We start from the raw sequence: 13,903 nt of genomic DNA, 5'->3' as shown, positions 1-13,903 counted from the left end.
GTCTAACAATAATACCACTAGGCCATCTTGTTTGAATGGAGGAAAAACACAAAAGCTGAGTATCTTGTTTTTCAGATTCTTATACTAAATATTATCTTGGGTCCAGCGTCACCATCCAGTCCTTTTAACTCGATCTAGTGTCTGTCCTCAGTGTTCCTGAGTCTACCCGTTTCTCCCTAATATCTGGTTTAACTATCCTGAGACTCCGTAATTCACTTATTTTCCTCATTTATGTTATTAAATGTGACCTTATGATTCTCCTCTATTAACAAACAAACTGAGCATTTTCTCTCATCACCTCAGTCCAGTCTCGGGCTCTGCACCAATAGATGGTTTTATTTAAATCAAACAGGTAAATGGTGCGATAAAACTTTGCTCTCGTTCTCTAGAATAATACGATAAATACACCGCTCACCGGCTCTGTAAACGTAGAAACACAGAAGATAGGAGCAGGAGGAGGCCATTTGGCCCTTCGAGCCTGATCCACCATTCATCACGATCATGGCTGATCGTCCAACTCAATAGCCTAATCCTGCTTTCTCCCCATAACCTTTGATCCCATTTGCCCCAAGTGCTATATCCAGCCGCCTCTTGAATACATTCAATGTTTTGGCATCAACTACTTCCTGTGGTAATGAATTCCACAGGCTCACCACTCTTTGGGTGAAGAAATGTCTCCTCACCTCCGTCCTAAATGGTCTACCCCGAATCCTCAGACTGTGACCCCTGGTTCTGGACTTTAAACCGCAGTTTCCGTATTTTCAATTGAGTCCACCTTACCATAACCTTTTGCAGTAAAGCAATCACTGACTGTGGATAGTTTTCTGGACTGGCGATTGATGTAATGGGATTATCAAGGATGCAGGCATTTTGTTTCAGTTAGAGCTTCTAAGGAATTGCCATCATATTTTTGCGGATAGGCCAGTCGGAGAAATAGCCTAGCATCAGTGATAGCTTCACAACCAGCAGCGGTTGATAGGGTTAGACCTAAAGTCAACACATTGTAATTCTATCTCAACACTGCAGTAGTTCAGCATCTTTAACCACAATGCTTCCCTTCATAATCAATCCTTGGGCTTTGCATGTTAAGATGCAGCTAAAACTCACCACAGTGCGCATTGTAAATCTCAAATAAGCTTTGGTTTTCAGCCAGTTACCCAAGATGGAGGATACTGCTGTCTTATTTTAAAGAAATTTATTCTTGGGATGTGAACATCGCTGCCTGGGCCCATCCCTAATTTCCTTTAAGAAGGTGGTAGTCGACTGCCTTCTTGAACCACTGCAGTCCACATGGTTGTAGGTACATCCACAGTGCTGTTAGTGAAGGAGTTTCTTGCATATTGACAATGAAGGAATGGGGATATAGTTCTAAATCAGGATGGTGAGTGACTTGGAGGGGAACTTGCAGGTGCTGATGTTCCCATGCGTCTGTTGTCCTTGTCGATTTGATTTGATTTGATTTATTATTGTCACATGTATTAGTATGCAGTGAAAAGTGTTGTTTCTTGCGCGCTATACAGACAAAGCTTACTGTACATAAGGAAAGGAGAGAGTGCAGAATGTAATGTTACAGTCATAGCTAGGGTGTAGAGAAAGATCAACTTAATGTGAAGTAGGTCCATTCAGAGGTCTGATGGCAGCAGGGAAGAAGCTGTTCTGGAGTCCTTCGAGGTGTTAGAGATCGTGGGTTCAGAAAGTGATGTCAAAGATGCCTTGGTGAGTTCCCGCCGTGCATCTTGTAGATGGTACATACGGCTGCCACCATGTGTCAGTGGTGGAGGGAGTGAATGTTGATGGTAGTGGATGCGACGCCAATCAAGCGGGCTGCTTTATCCTGGATGGTATCGAGCTTCTTGAGTGTTGTTGGAGCTGCTCCCATCCAGGCAAATGGAGAGTATTCCATTACACTCCTGACTTGTGTCTTGTAAGATGGTGGACAGGCTTTGGGCAGTCAAGAGGTAGGTTACTCGCTGCATAATTCCCACCTCTGGATTCCCAGCCCTGTCCTGCTCTTGTTGATGGGGACTTTACGGAATTCCTCACTTTTAGAAAAAAACTTCCTAAAACAGAGGAGATTAATCAGCAACAACCCTTTTGGTCATACAACCTGCCTGAGAGCAGATATTATATTGCTGACCCCATAAGGATGTGACAGTAGCTGTCAGGTTTTGGAGTGAATGACTGAATGTAAGTTGTTTGGAAGGAAGCATTGGCCACTTCCTTCTCTTAGGCAGCTAATTCCTTTAGTCCCTTTCCAAAGATGTTTCGACATGTCACTGATTGCACCATTCCATCCCTCTAACATCCTTTTTTTTTCAGTTGCCAGCCCAACTGAAGAGCAAACTAATCTCTCCGCGCACTTGTTGATTGGGTAGGTTGGGTTTTAAGGAGCAGAGGAAAGAGAACTAGAGAGGTAGCGAGATTTAGAGAGGGAGCTTCAGAGCTCGGGCGTATTGATGAATAGGGCCTATTCAGAGCTAGGGCCTGTGGATGGTGGCATGCTGAAAACAGAAGGCCACCGTTGGAGCAACGCAGGGGTTCTCAGAGGCCTGGGCAAGGTTACAGGCCCAGTCTCTCATCAGCGTTTGGCCTCCTGGACTTCGCAGCAAGGTGACGATGAACAGTTGTAAGCCATAGTAAAACTAGTGGAGGTTATGAACTGAGCTGGAACCTTTTGAGATGGGGATATTGTGGGAGACAGCATCAGGCTCCATATCTTTATAAAGTACTAACATGAGGGTAGTAGCCCAAAGTATTAACCCTTTTAGGATTAATGTAAAAAAGTAGATTGCAAAAAGGAAGGAAAGATAGAGTAGAATTATTTATTTGTACACAAATATAATTTCAAATTGAAGCTTGTTTGCAATAAAGGCCGGAAATCTACCACCTCGCCTGCCACAGAATCGGAGAGGGTGAGGGTTCGACAACGGAAATCTCCATTGACCTCGGGTGGGCATTTATGGCCTCACCCGAGTGAGCCCATAAAATCCCGCCCACTGTCTTTATGAGTTTAATGACTGTCGTTATGGCGTAAGGGATTAAAATGTGAAATAATATGTTAATGCTGGGTAGTGGTTAATTGTTTTAAATTATATTTTGTTGTACGAACAGGACTGTGAACAGGAATCCACAAATGACTTGCGTGCTGTTGGATTGGAGCAAGAGAGCCAAGAATCCAATTTGTATCAGAGATTAACTCCACCATCAGGTTTGGGATTGCTACTGTTCTGAAGGTTGCTGCATACTTGCACGTGGTTGTGAGGTTGACATTATGAATATTAGGTTTAACTATTTGAGTGTCAGTGTTGTATACAATTCACTTGATTAATATGTTGCAAAAATTGAGGTTCATGTTGAAGAAAATAGTCCAAATTATTTTCTGGATGTTAATAATTTTATTCCTTGCTATTTGCACAAAAAACATCAAAGGAATAGATTGTAGAATAAATAGCCTGGCTGCATGCTCCTGGTATAGCCATGCTATTAAAATTCACGTGTGGAAAATCGTCAGTCACACACGCATGGGGGAAGTTTAGCAACACAACACTTACCTTTAAAACAACAAGAAATGCCATCCTAACCTGTGGGGTTTCTATCTTCCACTGGCTATAATTTGTGAATTACTTATTAAATTATTGTTAAAACTCTTTCCGAAATACGTTGATGCACCTCAGGGGGGAATGAACACAGTGCTACATCTGTCCCATGAATGAGGGATCAAAAGCAGCTGAACTGGTTATTTTTAGTGCCCCTGTGAGGCCACATAGCGACTATGACACCCACGATTTCCCCTTCGATTACGTGTTCACTGCGTGCAGTCATCAACGGATCGAGTTGGGCATGGTAACTAGTCTGCAAATAAAGACACTTACTGTAACTTGCCAATATGATTTAGGAGATCCTCAGAGAATTAATGGGTTTTCCTGAACAGAACCTCAAGTGCCAAGTACAGTGATTTTACTTGGAATGAAACATTTAAAAGATGCTGTAGATGGAACTGCAGCAGTGGAGTGGCTTACCAACATGGAACGCTGATCCTTAGAGAATCATAGAATCCCTACAGTGCAGCAGGAGGCCATTCGGCCCATCGAGTCTGCACCAACAACAATCCCACCCAGGCCCTGTCCCCGTAACCCACGTATTTACCCTGCTATTCCCCTGACACTAAGGGGCAATTTAGCATGGCCAATCAACCTATCCTGTACATCTTCAGACTGTGGGAGGAAACCCACACAGACATAGGGAGAACGTGCAAACTCTATACGCACACAGTGACCCGAGGTCAGAATTGAACCCTAGCGTTGTGAGGCAGCAGTGCTAACCACTGTGCCACCTTCGTGCCATTGTGCTGGGTGGGTTTTCCTGAGCAGAACCTCAAGTACAGAGCACAGCAATTGTACTTGGGAGTTTTGTGTTGAAACATTTCAAAGATGCTGCAGAACTGTGGCAGCGGCTTACCATGATGGAACGCTGTCTTTGTAAAGTTACTAGATTTTGATGTCCCACAGTAAGCACCCTGTTGAAGGATGCAGATCTTCTTCGTGTGGCTCCCCAGGCGTTTTGTGGACTGAGCAGTGCTTTCTCACTGGGAAGGGAGGGGAAATCGAGAGCGCTGGTCACATTAAATCAAAGCTGTCGAAACTTTTCACCAGAGCCTTTGTAGAGCACCTGGAAAGTTGTTAATCTCATGAATTTCCATGTGTCTCGGATTGCTGATATCGACAGATGCTCGTGCTCTAATTTAGGATTTTTTTACTGTTGAGGGATAAAGAATCACTCTTTCTGTATTAGGCTGAATGAGAACAATCCAGATTGTGTACTGCTGGCTAACTGTGGGGAATAGCAGCAAAGAGTGCTCCATCCAGCTCCCTGAGTGTCCTCCACCATCCAACAACATCATGGCTGATCCTCTACCTCGACTCCATAAGACCATAAAACATGGGAGCAGAATTAGGCCACTCGGCCCATTCAATCATGGCTGATATTTTTCTCATCCCCATTCTCCTGCCTTTTCCCCATAACCCCGATCCCCTTATCAATCAAGAACCTATCTATCTCTGTCTTAAAGACACTCAATGACCTGGCCTCCACAGCCTTCTGTGGCAAAGAGTTCCACAGATTCACCACCCGCTGGCTGAAGAAATTCCTCCTCATCTCTGTTTTAAAGGATCATCTCTTTAGCCTGAGGTTGTGCCCTCTGGTTCTAGTTCTAACTCTGGTCTGGACTCCACTTTCCCACCCCGCTCCCCATATTCCTTGAAAATCTGTCAACTTCAGGTCGTGAATATCTTCAATGGCGGAGGATCCACAACCCATCTGAGGCAGACAATTTCAAAGATTTACAGCTCTCTTGGGACTGAGATGAGGAGAAATTTCTTCATTCAGTGGACGACTCCTCATCCTGATGAGCCCCCATGTTCCCGATTCCTCAGTCGGGGAAAACAGCCTCTTGGTGTCTACCCTGTCAGTTTCCTTCACAACCTAGTAGCCCCGTTCCACTCCTTTCTTATCTTGCTTACCTCAGTAGTAACTGGCTATCGTCAGAAAACACTCCCTTCCTTGCCCTTACTTCCCAACTGTCCACCCCAGATGGCACCACTGCGATTGGAAATATCATTAAACTGCAGTTTGCCTGAGCTTACAAGGGGATATTTATACCCCTTTGTCCTAGACCTATCTTGTAGAGCTCCGAGTGTTATGCTATAGTTCACCTGCCTGCCTCCTCACTTAGAGAATCACGTGGTTTTAAAAAAAAACCAATATCCTTTTTCTAGAAGAAGACCAATATCCTTCTGATACTTCAATAACGGTGCATTTTATGTTGGGAAATCTTCATTCGTTAATTACTTAATTTTTAATTATTGTTACTTTGGCCTTTTGTTGAGTAAGTGTTGGGATATTGGAACTATAGTGTTCTAGCCCTATCTTGAGTCTTGTGAGACAATTCTCTGACTTGCAAATTGACTCTTTTAGCTGGTTATTTCTTTTCACCACCTGAAATACCATCTTAATTTTGAAGTTTTCATTTTATTTGAAGTAATTCTGTAGGTGGGGTCATTTTTGATTGTTGGGAAATGATACGTAACAGTACTATAATAATGTATATTCAACAGATGAAAGAAATGTGAATGACTTGATACAACACGGCAGTGTCCAGGATACGATTACTCGATTTTTGGCAGAAAGCAACTTTGCGGATACAAGTCAAGCCGACGGCAGAGAGACTACTTCAGTTATAAAGCAAACTGAAAACATTCAGCAACTTACACCGGATGAGCCTGAAGGTAACCATTTATAGCTGATCAAATACACGCCGCAGGTCACAGTATTATAAGTCATTGCATCTTTGAAGAAACTTTACAAAAACTGGATGGACTTGTATGTCGAATATAAAATGTGAATTGTGTCAGTGTTGGCATAGGTGGTGGCCATTTTGAAATGTGTGGGCCTGTCCTAAGCTCCTGTGCATCGTAATTGGCAACAAGCCCTGTGTCGCCTGCTTTGATCCCATGCGCTGACTTATAAGTGAGCACGGCCCCAACATGCATTTTCCTGAGCTGAAAAATTGAGGCTGACTCCTAGTGTGAGAATAGCTTTTAACATGGATTTACCAGTTGCAAAATAGCAATCAACTTGTGCACTGAGCATAGGCCTGAACACGCTTCTTGGCACCAAGAAAATGGGGTCATCTTATACGCTGTGATCTCTAATAAGTCCCTTGATCCCCAGTCACTATATGTCCACAGTTCTAATTTGTAAGTTTAAGTTTATTTATTAATGTCACAAGTATGCTTACATTAACACTGCAATGAAGTTACTGTGAAAATCCCCTAGTCGCCACACTCCGGCGCCTGTTCGGGTACACTGAGGGAGAATTTAACATGGACAATGTACCTAACCAGCATGTCCTTCGGACTGTGGGAGGAAATGGGAGCACCCGGTGGAAACCCACGCAGATACTGGGAGAACGTGCAGACTCCAAACAGACAGTGGGGAACATGGGTCAGAGGGTTGGTGCAGCAGATCATTGACCTAGAGGTGGGCTGGTTTTTCACAATGGTGAAACGTGCACAGCATTGTCCTGTTCACCAGTTGCCCACCAGACCGTGTCCAGGAATGGCTTCTTGTGCTGCCCGCACACAGTTACCCCTAGAGTCATCCTCTGGCCTCCTTCCTCTTCCTCATCCACACGCTGCTAACATCGAGCAGTCAAAGTCCCCTTGTGGCCTAAATTGGAACGGTATTCTTTCAGCATTCAGAGATGCAAATATATAGCACAATGCTGTGGCCTGTTTGTTTAATTATTCATAATGAGAGTTTTATCATTCCAATCTGGAACACAATGTGTTTGTCTTTATTTGTTCATGGAATGTTGGCGTTGCTATCAAGGCCAACGTTTATTCCCTATCCCTAATTTCCCTTGACTGAGGGGCTTCCTTAGGACACTCCAGAGAGCAGTTGAGAGTTAACTGCAGTCACATACGAGCTAGACAGGGTGGGATTGCAGTGAACCAGTTAAGTTTTTATGACGGTCTGGTGGTTTAATGTTACCATTACTGATGCAAGCTTTTTTTAAATTCCAAATTCATCTGTGAACTGAATTTAAATTCAAGGCTGAGCTGGATAGTCGAGGGTAGTGGGGGGGGGGCAGACAGGAAAGTGGAACTGAGACTACAGTGCAATCAACCATGATCTTATCGAATGGCGTAGCAGGCTCAAAGGGCCGAATGGTCCATGCCTGCTCCTAGGTCCTTTGTTCCTAGATAAAGTTAAAATTTGTTTATTAGTCACAAGTAGGCATACATGAACAGTGCAGTTAAGTTATTGTGAAAGTCCCCTGGTCGCCACACTCCAGCACCTGTTCGGGTACACAGAGGGAGAATTTAGCATGGCCCATGCACCTAACCAGCTCACCTTTGGGACTGTGGGAGGAAACCGGAGCACCTAGAGGAAATCCACGCCGACACGGGGAGAACATGTAGATCCTGGACAGACAGTGACCCAAGCCCGGAATCGAACCCGGATCCCTGGCGCTGTGAGGCAGCAGTGCTAACCACTGTGCCACCGTGCCGCCCACACGCTGTGGTGAGATTTGAACTCCTGTGTCTGGATCATTATTTCAGGTCTCTGAATTGTTAGTATGGTAATATGAGCACTATGCTGCAACTGTGCCCTGTTTAGATTCAGTGGGACTTAGTAAGCTGTTCCTAATGATCAACGCATGGTTTTAGTATTATTGGATGGTCACAGTTAACAATGGAAACGAAGAACTAAACGGGTAACAACTGTGACGCCTTCAGTGAACTAAGTGAATTTGTTTTTATTCTGTATTAGAAAAACTAAAATATTTGGGCGTTTCAGAGCAACGAATTAAATCTGTATATTTTTCTTTATAGTATTAGAGAGCCAGAATCCCTCAGTGCAGCCTTCAACATGCCCGATTTCTGTTGTGGAGAAGGCAAGAAGTGTGGGCAATGTCGATGATCCTGTGAGTGGAGGTGGCCAATTGGGAATCTTCCGACAGTCTTCGGTTATTAAGGAGATGTTTGGTATTCAGCTGCCAGCAGAGGAGTTATCTCGGACTGGAGAAAGCATGAGTCCAAGCAACGTGGATGCTTCAGGGAGTTGTCCAAAGCCGAATGAATCCAATGGAAACAGACTTCAGACCAAATGGTTCGATAATCCCGCTGCTTCCGAGAAACACAGTGGAAACACAGCGCGCACAGAGGACTCGGGAACCAGCAAAGACGCACCTCCAACTGAAAGAAACATGTCACAAGATAATTTTGGTGGCGTAGACCAAAGTGATGCTACTTTGCAAAGCCCCCCTTTTACCAATGATGCACCAAGTCTTAATAACACTGTAGACACTTCTGAATCTTCAAATGTCATCATGCACAACCAAAGCAGGACTGTGAGCCCCAGCAGCTCATTGGACAGCCTCGCTGGGCCATCGGTGATAGGAAACACTTGCTCTTATGTTGAAAGTTGCACTAATGTACAGCTGCTCAAAGATGGTACAGAAACACAAAGGAAGAGAATAAGTGTTGGAAAGTTGCAGGGAGAGGGGAAGATTGCAAGTGATTATGATCCTGATTGTCCAGGCAGCTGGAAACGCTTGTCCCCAGTCAACGAATGTAGAAGCCAGATAAAACCTCAAGCTACCTCGATTCGAAACGGTGTGGGAACCTTGAATGCTCAGCGAAAGCAGAAGGAACTTGAAACAGTGAATCAGCACAATGACTTTGACACAACTTCCGAAAGATCGGATTGTGGTCGCGCAGTTCCCAATGAATCTGCTTTTACCTTTAGAAACTTCTCGGAAGGTTCAGAGATTGAAATTCAGACGGGTGCTAGAGATCTTTCCCAAAGCAAGATGGCGCCTGGGATGAGTCTTCATGCGAGCAGCCAGAAGCGGAAAAGGAAAAGGAAAGTGTCCAGAGAGAAATTGCAGCGCTTTCCTGAAACAGATTCAGAGCATGACGATTTCAGAGAGCAGTGGAACACCAGAGGTGGCCGTTTGCAGATGAGAAATGTTGACAGGCATTATTCGCCAGATGTCTTTGGAGAAAGCAACATGGCGGAGGAGATGAGTGATGGTGATGTCCCTGTGCCTCCAGTTATTAAAATCCCGGATCCTCTTGGGAAACCAAAAATCTACCAAAACTTTACCATCACTGCAGAGATGCATCAGAAACCCGATCAGTTTGCGTGCGAAAGAATCACCAGGACCTTTTGTAATTGGCAAAAAGAGAGCAACACATCTCAGCTGTTAGGACAATGGGACTCGAATGCTAGATGTTGGAGCAACATCAGTCCAATTGAGAAAATTCTAAACTTGGAGTATATCTGTTTTTCTCGGCATCTTCACAATGTGGTGAACAGAGCTCGCACTGCCCCATGCACCAGCCTCTTCTCATCTTCTTGGGAAGGAAAGAAAACAGCTGTGAGGAGGAAGAGGAACATCCAGACGGTTTCCAGTGGAAGACTAATTGGGAGGAAGAACCCATTGACAGTGACGATATCGTGTCGCAAGGGTGACCAAAGCAGTGGGAGGTGTTTGTGCAATGAAACTCAAGTACCTCATTGGACTAAGGCAGAAGATGGGAGCTGGCAACAAGAGGACGTTGCACTTGACAAACCTAAAAGTTCCGCAAGCTTCACAAGTAATCGCAAGAAACCGTGCAGTCAAACTCACGCCGTGAGTCGCAAATCAATTGAGTCTGTAGATAGGATGCCAAGTAAACCCCACTCCATTGGGGAGAAAGGGTCTTTGTTTGCGGATGAGCTTTTGATTGTAAAGCGTAAGGGATGTAAAGAACTTCAGGCTGATGGGAGGAAAAGAATTGATCCATTTTTGTGCCTAATAACTGAGCTATGCAGTGACTTGCAGCAGAATTTGAATGAAGTTGTAAAGGAATCATGGAAAGGCACTTATAAGTTTTATGTCAGTGAAACAAATTCTGATCCATTTTTTAAGGAAATTAAGGTAATTGTACTTTTCTTTATTTTAGAATTATTAACGTATTGAAAATAAATCTCACATCTGCACTAATTTCTTGCAAACTTCACCCATTATGAATTCCCATACTTACATCTATAATGAAAACTTGTCGATGCAAACTTGCCGCATTGTAGTGACATCCTCCTACCACTGGAGGTGCTGCAATGCCACCACTCGTGGGGGAGAACCTGACAAGCTTCCGTTATAAATGTACATGTAAGAATTTATAACATGACTTTAAACTGAGATCTGAATGATGTCCAATTGTACCTCATGCTCTATAACCTTCTTCAGCTGAAGGTTCTCTTTAACTCTTGACGTATAACACCACAGACAATTGACCTCAGTCTGCTTAAAAAAAACTATGTTCTATGTAAAAAGATAAGGAAGAATTTGTATTTATGTAATGTTTTTCACAATCTCTGGATGTTCCAAAGCACTTTAGAGCAGTGATTTACCTTTGAAGTGCAGCCCCTGCTGTTCTGCAATCATGGGAAACAGTAAGTTCCATAAATTGGTTGGGGGTGTGGAGGTGGGATATGGAAGTTAGTTGAGGAATAACTGGACATGAGTGGAAATCCTGACCCTCCTCTGGAAAAGAGCTATGGGATTGTAGACCATGTAAAAGTCTCAGTTTTGTGGCTATTTTTCCAGTAATACAATGCTCCCCCATCACTGCACTGGAGTGTTCACCTGAATTATGTGCCGAACTCCTGCAGGGGGCCTGAACCCATGGTCTTCTGACTCTGACAAGCCTCCGTTCCAACAACGAAGCCAGACTAAGATGTATTGTGTACGGTAATTATGACTTCCAACCAGTAGCACAAGCACTGGCTGAAGAATGGCCTTACTCTATTCAATATATTTTATTAATTACTCACAGTCTGTACTGAAGCAGAGCAGCAAATTTCCAACCAACTGTAGATTGTATTCCTCACCGATTTGGGTATGTTCTCTAAACAGAAAGAAAGATAGTCTTTTTAACTAAAAATTAAAGTGTATAACAACAGGGAAAGGGTTATATTGAGAAGACAGGGACAGTCTTGGCCCAATTGACCCGGCAAGTCCTGTCACTTAACAATTTAGGAGTTGGTTGTCCCAAGTTGCCGCAGTATCCCACCAGCAGGTCAGCAACAACCTGATATAGGTATGGTGTTGTGAATATGATCATCAGCCAATATTCTAGCCTCCTCCATCACCACCCCTAGCTGTGTCCTGTCATACTGATAGAACCATACTTATTGGAGGTGGAGACACAAGTAGAATACAGTCATTGGCCTTTACGTACCCAGTGTCCATTATATTAATATGAACTGAATGTGTGACTCTTTAATGATCCTTAGCCATTGATGGGATGTGGGCATCACTGGCAAAGCCAACATTTATTGCACATCCCCAATTGTCCTGGAGAAGGTGGTGGTGAGCTACCTTCTTGAACTGCTGCAGTCCCTCTGGTGTAGGTGCACACACAGTGCTCTTAGAGAGGGAGTTCCTTGATTTTCACCCAGCGACAGTGAAAGAATGACGATAACTGAAGATGATGACTCTTGACCTTGACTCAGTGCGTACCACCGATTCACGGGTTCCCAAGAGACATGCCGTTTTTGCACACTTCCGGAGTCCAAGGACCATGTCTACGTTAAATGTTTTAGGCTGCGCAACCTTTTTAGTTTTCTAAAAAACCTTTTATTGACATTTTGTTTGCACTTCAGTCCCATGCTCCTGATCTACAGACACCCGGTGAGGAGAGGGGCGGGGAAGGCGGAGGACCTCCTCGAGAACCTGCTCGTGGGCCTGGCAAAACTTGCCATAAACAGCCGGCGACCGAAGGGGTCGTCCGACCTGACTGTCTGCCCCCTACCACGGCTACATTCGTATGCCTGGAGAGGGAACATGCGGTGTCCGAGGGCACTGTGGAGGCCTTCTGTGCCTGCTGGGCACCGCAGGGGCTGGGGGTGCATTATCGACCCCATTAATCACATTTTAGTTTGATTATTTTATGTTTCCTTTCCGCTTTGTCTTTTGTTTCGGGTGGTTCCTTTCTTTTTGGGAGCTGCCCCTTTTAATTTGTCTCTCGTTAATTTGATTTAGTTTAATTGTTATAGCCAAAACGATTGACTCAGTGTGCCCGACGCGTGGTGGATGGACCATTTCAATGATCATTTACATAATAATGTGAGGAAGGAATAATTATTGAAACGTAGCAGCCCTATAGAGTTAGAAAGACACTCCTAGATGTTCATAATAAATAATTCTATTTGAATATATTACACACACATATATATATATATAAAACATTTAAATGGTTGTGAAACTGAAAACCAAAACTATTTGAATGTATCACATCTCTGCTCACATGAGAAGCCGGTGCTTAACTATCCATTAATCCCGCTAATACAAAGCTCTCTGTTGCTTGGGGAAAAAAGTGGAATTATCCATTAGTCCAAAGTAAGCAACTTAAATAATGACCGGTGTTTTGAACAACTTCCAGTTCAGCTGAAAAGATAATTCAAATTGAGCAACTTTGAATTAGGAGGATCCCTCAGCCTGTAAACCATGTCGCAATAGTCAGCTCCAGTAACCACTGGAACACACTGAAAGTGTAAAATGCTGCTTGGTAAGGAAAAATCCGTGACTGGAAATAATCGTACAGGGTCTGTAAAAGAATAGGTTTAATGTGCTGAATAGTCTTTTTGTCATGCATGTTTTCTGCTTTTGCCGCATGCTGTCAGATAGCTTTGCCCTTCACAGTTGCTCTCTCTCAGGGTTCTTCCAGACAACATTCAGAGATGTTTGCCATTCGCAGGGGTCAAGATACAATGTCATAAACTACACCTTTCTTCCATTGCTTCATTGCCGCCTTACCTAAAATGAGATGCCCCGCCCCATGTTTTTGTTATTTATTTGATAACCCCACTAATGTTTCAGGAATGTCTAAAGAACGAAGGTCATGTGGAGATTGGACCATTGGATCTTTCAATGTTACAGCCACATCATTCTGGCAAAGTGCTTGTTATTATTAGAAATGAAGACATATCAGCGCACTTGCACCAGGTGAGTTGCACAGCCGTGCTCCTAAGCATTTGAACCTGTGTAACAAAGGCATTTTTATGAGGAGTTTCTTTTCATAAAGGATAGACATTGGAATGGTTTGTTCACAGGAAATACAACTGACTATTTCTATCATGAAGAGACCGGGGTGGCACGGTGGCACAGTGGTTAGCACTGCTGCCTCACAGCGCCAGGGACCCAGGTTCAATTCCAGCCTTGGATCACTGTCTGTGTGGAGTTTGCACATTCTCCCCGTGTCTGCGTGGGTTTCCTCCCACAGTCCCAAGATGTGCGGGTTAGGTTGATTGGCCATGCTAAATTGACCTTTAGCGTCAGGGGGATTAGCAG

General features: G+C 44.0%; 1 protein-coding gene across 7 annotated transcripts in view; it reads left to right on the top strand.

Annotated features, from left to right (window-relative positions):
* The window catches only part of LOC144508060 (uncharacterized), a 100,505-nt gene that overhangs the window by 70,185 nt on the left and 16,417 nt on the right, over positions 1-13,903 (top strand). For 6 of the 7 annotated variants that reach the window (XM_078235832.1, XM_078235831.1, XM_078235830.1 and 3 more), the window contains 4 exons: positions 3,112-3,208; positions 6,114-6,284; positions 8,397-10,489; positions 13,433-13,558. In XM_078235832.1, the coding sequence (XP_078091958.1) occupies positions 3,112-3,208; positions 6,114-6,284; positions 8,397-10,489; positions 13,433-13,558 (2,487 nt within the window). The remainder of the gene's footprint in view (positions 1-3,111; positions 3,209-6,113; positions 6,285-8,396; positions 10,490-13,432; positions 13,559-13,903) is intronic. The other variant, XM_078235833.1, reaches the window with a different exon arrangement.

This window comes from Mustelus asterias, chromosome 19 (genome assembly GCF_964213995.1).
Source record: "Mustelus asterias chromosome 19, sMusAst1.hap1.1, whole genome shotgun sequence".
Taxonomy (NCBI): Eukaryota; Metazoa; Chordata; class Chondrichthyes; order Carcharhiniformes; family Triakidae; genus Mustelus; species Mustelus asterias.
Note: the sequence above shows the minus strand (reverse complement) of the source record. Positions and strands in the feature narration are given on the sequence as shown.